Source organism: Quercus lobata, chromosome 6, assembly GCF_001633185.2.
Source record: "Quercus lobata isolate SW786 chromosome 6, ValleyOak3.0 Primary Assembly, whole genome shotgun sequence".
Classification (NCBI taxonomy): domain Eukaryota; kingdom Viridiplantae; phylum Streptophyta; class Magnoliopsida; order Fagales; family Fagaceae; genus Quercus; species Quercus lobata.
Window position 1 is genome coordinate 9830807 of NC_044909.1, and position 4689 is coordinate 9835495.

General features: G+C 31.7%; 1 protein-coding gene across 1 annotated transcript; it reads left to right on the forward strand.

Annotated features, from left to right (window-relative positions):
- The first annotated feature begins 2639 nt into the window (after nt 1-2639).
- On the forward strand, nt 2640-3374 carry LOC115949796. The gene is made up of 2 exons (XM_031067072.1): nt 2640-2823; nt 3097-3374. The coding sequence occupies exons 1-2, from the start codon at nt 2640-2642 to the stop codon at nt 3372-3374; spliced, it is 462 nt and encodes a 153-aa protein (XP_030922932.1).
- The last annotated feature ends 1315 nt before the right edge of the window (nt 3375-4689 follow it).

The window sequence follows — 4689 nt, forward strand, 5'->3', positions numbered from 1 at the left end:
CTGTCCCATCAAACGCCCTCATCTCTCCCCATGTGAGTTGCAGAGGCCAAGGCGGTACTGTTCAGGGGTCATTTCCTCATTAATGCGGCCAAGAGGGTGGTTGGGGTGCAATTAATGTGATGGTAGCTCTCCATGGGATATTTTGGATTTTATTCATTTTATATGTTGGGAGGATGAACTGAAGTGGCTGGGGAGAGTTCCTCGTCTGAGCTTCGTGATGTCCGAGGAGGAGTTACTCCTCGGACAGGTTTCCTTGGCGTTTATTGGGATTGAGTAATGCTTCATACGTGGTTTCTCTTCGGACAGGACGCTCCTCGGACGGGCCTGAATTTGGAATTGCCCATTATTTCTGGGCCGGGCCCCACAATATATATATATGTATGTATGTATATAATTTTTTTTGTTAGTTTAATACTTTTAATTTGTTCTTAAAAATATTATTTTTGCCCACCCTAACTTAAATTTTATACACCCTTATTACAAATATTTCTCACTCTAAGAGTAAGAATAAGTGTATGTGGATTGTAAATGTCACTATTTATCATAAATTTATATTATAATAATATTACAGTCACAAACTATTTTACAACATTTTTACAAAAAATTGATGTAACCAACTTCTTATTGGTTTTCATCTAAACTCACCATTAATATCACTTTTTCATTTATCAATAATCACTCACCACATTAGCAATTTGTAAATTTTTTTGTAAAATAATTTGTATCTCTAACATTATTCTTTATATTATATGTGTGCGAGTGTATCTAATATTGATTGTGTGCATTACTTTTAGTATAATGTTATTTTTGTAAATAATGATGTGTGTGGAAGTTTGTGTGTACAATATATATATAAGAGAAATATTTTGACACCACTTTCATGGGAAATATAATAATTGTCTTAAAGGTATCCGTTAACAAAACCTTAAATATAATATAACTTTATATAATTTAGTAACTAGGAAATAGAGAGGGTTTGTTTGCATGTGTGTGTATTGTTATCATGTTATAATAACTTTTTGTTATAAAGTCAGAAAAATTCAAGAAAAAAATTGTAAAGTTAGTCATTGTTCAAGTATTTGATTTGTTAAGTAGACACGTAGTGTATTATTTATGTATGAATGAATGTAGTTGTGTGCGTCAATAATTAATACAAAACCAATGAGTTGACTTTATTCATTTAATTTAAAATATTTTTATAAAAAAATAAAGACAAATAGATAATAACAACTGTCTAAAAATAAAAAATGTTAGACAAACTTAACAAAATAAAATGGTCATAACTAGCCATAATGGCAATAAATACTCATAATGAACTATCATATAACAATTTAAAATTTGAAAACTTGTAAAAGGAAATTGTAAAACTTTTTTTTTTTTTTTGGTCAGTCCACGATATATTCAAGTTCTCTTTTTATTTAAAAAAAAAAAAAACTCATCAAGTTTTTTAATGACCCTCCTAAACAAAATTCTTGAAACCACCACTGCATTGTAGACCATGGTTTTAGAAAAATATGGGTCTTTCTTATTATAATAGTTGCTTGGGCTCTCATATACTACAAAATTCATAATTTTTTTTTTTTTATTTTTCACGATCATTAAAATGGTGTATTGTAATTGGTATTGATGAGTCCAAAAAAAAAAAACATTAAGGTCGTCTATTAATATGGACGACCTCGCATCATTAACAAACCAAAAGATGTAACCGCTTAAGCACATTCAACACATTAATGGCGACTGTTACTCAGCGGTCTTAAACACCCATCAATATGATAACTATTACACATGGGCAATAATCACCTCCAATTATGTACAACAGCTATCCCAATCACCTATAAAAGGGACAGTCCATCTCACTTGTAAAGGTACGTCAAAAGCTACTACAAAACACTATCTAAATATGATAAATATGAGTTGATACTAACTTAAGCGTCGAAGGCTCCCCCACCGGGCACAACCCAGTGGTCTATTCGATCTATCTTTCCTTTATCTTGCAGGTCCTACGAGATTGTCTAATACTTTGGATTGGGTGAGTGACCCAAACTGACGATTTTGGCATCATTAGGTATATAATATATGAAAGTGATGTTAATGATGTATCTAAATGAAAATTAAGTTGCACCGATCATAAAATCATATATTTTTGTTTCTCTATTGTTTCTTTTATATATTATTATTATTATCATCATCATCGTCATCATTAAGCTAGCTGAAAAGGGGAACTAACAACAAGAAGTTATTATCTCTCTTCACTGAATTTGTCGATCACCCTACTTGTATTCTCCTTCTATATATACACACATGCATGAATGTTGCTTTTTGATCTACGTCAAACATTGTAGGAAGATATACAGACATGAATAAATACAACTACATCTTTATTGTTTAGTATTGTATATTGGTAAATAAATATATATGGTAATCATTTTTTTAATTAAAAAAAAAATCAATATATATGGTAATCCTAAAACAACATATTAGGTGTTACAAAACCACATCCTAGTAAACCATGGTTTTAGACAACATTGGTGAACCGTAGTTATGATGTTTCTTATTGTAATAGTTACTTGTGCGCTCTCATATTCTATAAATTGGTTCCAATGCATAGCATTTTGGCAAGTCAATTGCAAGAGATAACCATGGCAATGAAATTAGCTCTCTTTGTTTCCCTTATAGTTGCTGCACTAGCAGTTCCAATATCTGGAGTCCAACTGGGGCCTGGAGGTGACGCCTTGAGTTATGATATCCGCATCAACGGGACTGTGTATTGCCCAGAAAACAACAATATAGGTGCCAGTAGTACCAACAACACCGTAATCCAAGGTATATATGTTTGCTCAGGTTAAATATTTAACCTGCATAGCTCCCTAACTAGCTCAGCATGCAAGGTTGTGTAATATCTTTATATCTTGTTAGCGTGTTTGTGTTGGTTATACTTTCTTTTTCCCCCAAAGTATTTACACCGCGACTATATATATATATATATATATATATATATACACACACATTAGTCTCAACTATATATATGGTACTAATTAATTCTGCAGCCTCACCATGGTGTTTTTTTTTTTCTTTTTTTTTTTTTTTTACTTATAGATGCAGAAATACAAGTTACGTGTGGAGGTCAAATGGTTTCAAATGCCTCTACCAACGACAACGGAGGATTTGTGTTTTACATGGATTCTCAACATTATACGGTCCCTATAATATTGAAGAGTTGCAATTCATTGGTTTTCTCACCGTACATCAAGTCCAAGTGCCCCAATTCTCCTGTGGGCCACCTGGAATCACCTTTGAAGTACATAGGGGACACTGTTGTCGGGGATCTTAAAATTGCGAACATTAGTCCAGTGGGATTTCATATCGTTCCCTAAGCTTGAGCAATATAAGCATAAGATTACTAATGTTAGAATTCATGAATTAATAAGATCAAAATTATCAATTAGTAAGGTAGCATTTCTTTTTCCACGTAATCTTAATAATATAAATCTCTTTAATTTCTGAATATAAACCCCTTTGCAGTACTTAATAAAGGCTTTATCTCACATTGAAATAATAATAATAAAGGCTTTAATCTAAACTTCTTAAAATATATATATATATATCTCAAAAAATTCTTTAAAAAAAATATTGAGTCATTAATTACTCAATTAATGACAGAGTTTAATTGAAATTTCCTCTAAAAAAATTATGGTAAATCACATAATTGGTCCCTATTCTTTACACTATATTTCAATTTGTTCTCTGGCCTATCAATTGTATCAACTTAGTCCTTAAACTTTTGAAGTCGTGTCAATTTGGTCTTTACTGTTATGTCTTGGATGGAAATATCTGATGTATCTAATGGTTTAATTAAAAAATAGTTTTTTTATCACATCAACGGCCAACAATACAGTCACATCATACTTAAAAAAAATTAAGAACAAAATTCCTCTCACATGAGTTAGATTGGGGGAAAAATTAAATCCCTAACTCTCACTCTATCTCATTAGACCCTCTCTCCCTCACTCTCATGCCATTAGTCCCTAACTCACTGATCCAATATGAAGTTGCAGGTATCATTATTGGTGAGAGCTCGAAAGGAGTGGTAGTAGTGGATCTCGTAGAAGTGAACAAATAGTTGTGAAAGTTCCCAAAGGTAATGTGACTAACTACTATGAGCAAATAAGAGGAAATCAAGAAATATGGAGTGAAAGGAAATGATTTGCTTGTATTACCAATAGAGCTGACCAAGTCCATTAATATATATACTATGCATAGCCATTATACAGTGACTATAACTGACAAACTGAGTTTTAGTATATAAAGTCAATCGCCTAGCCTCTAATTACAAACACATGAGGGGGTCTTTTTTTTTCTTTTTTCTTTTTCTTCTTTTAAGTATGACGTGGCTGTATTGTTGGCAGTTGATGTGATAGAAAAATTATTTTTTAATTATACTGTTAAACACGTTAGATATTTCCATCCAAAACATAACGGCAATGACCAAATTGACACAATTCCAAAAAGTTAGAGACTAAATTGACACAATTGAAAGATCAGTGACCAAATTGAAATATGATGTAAAGGATAAGAACCAATTATGTAGTTTACCCAAAAAATTAACACGACTGACTACATATTTTGAAATTTTAACATTTAGATTACATGTTATTTGTGTTCTTAACACGCATGTCAAATTTTGTACCA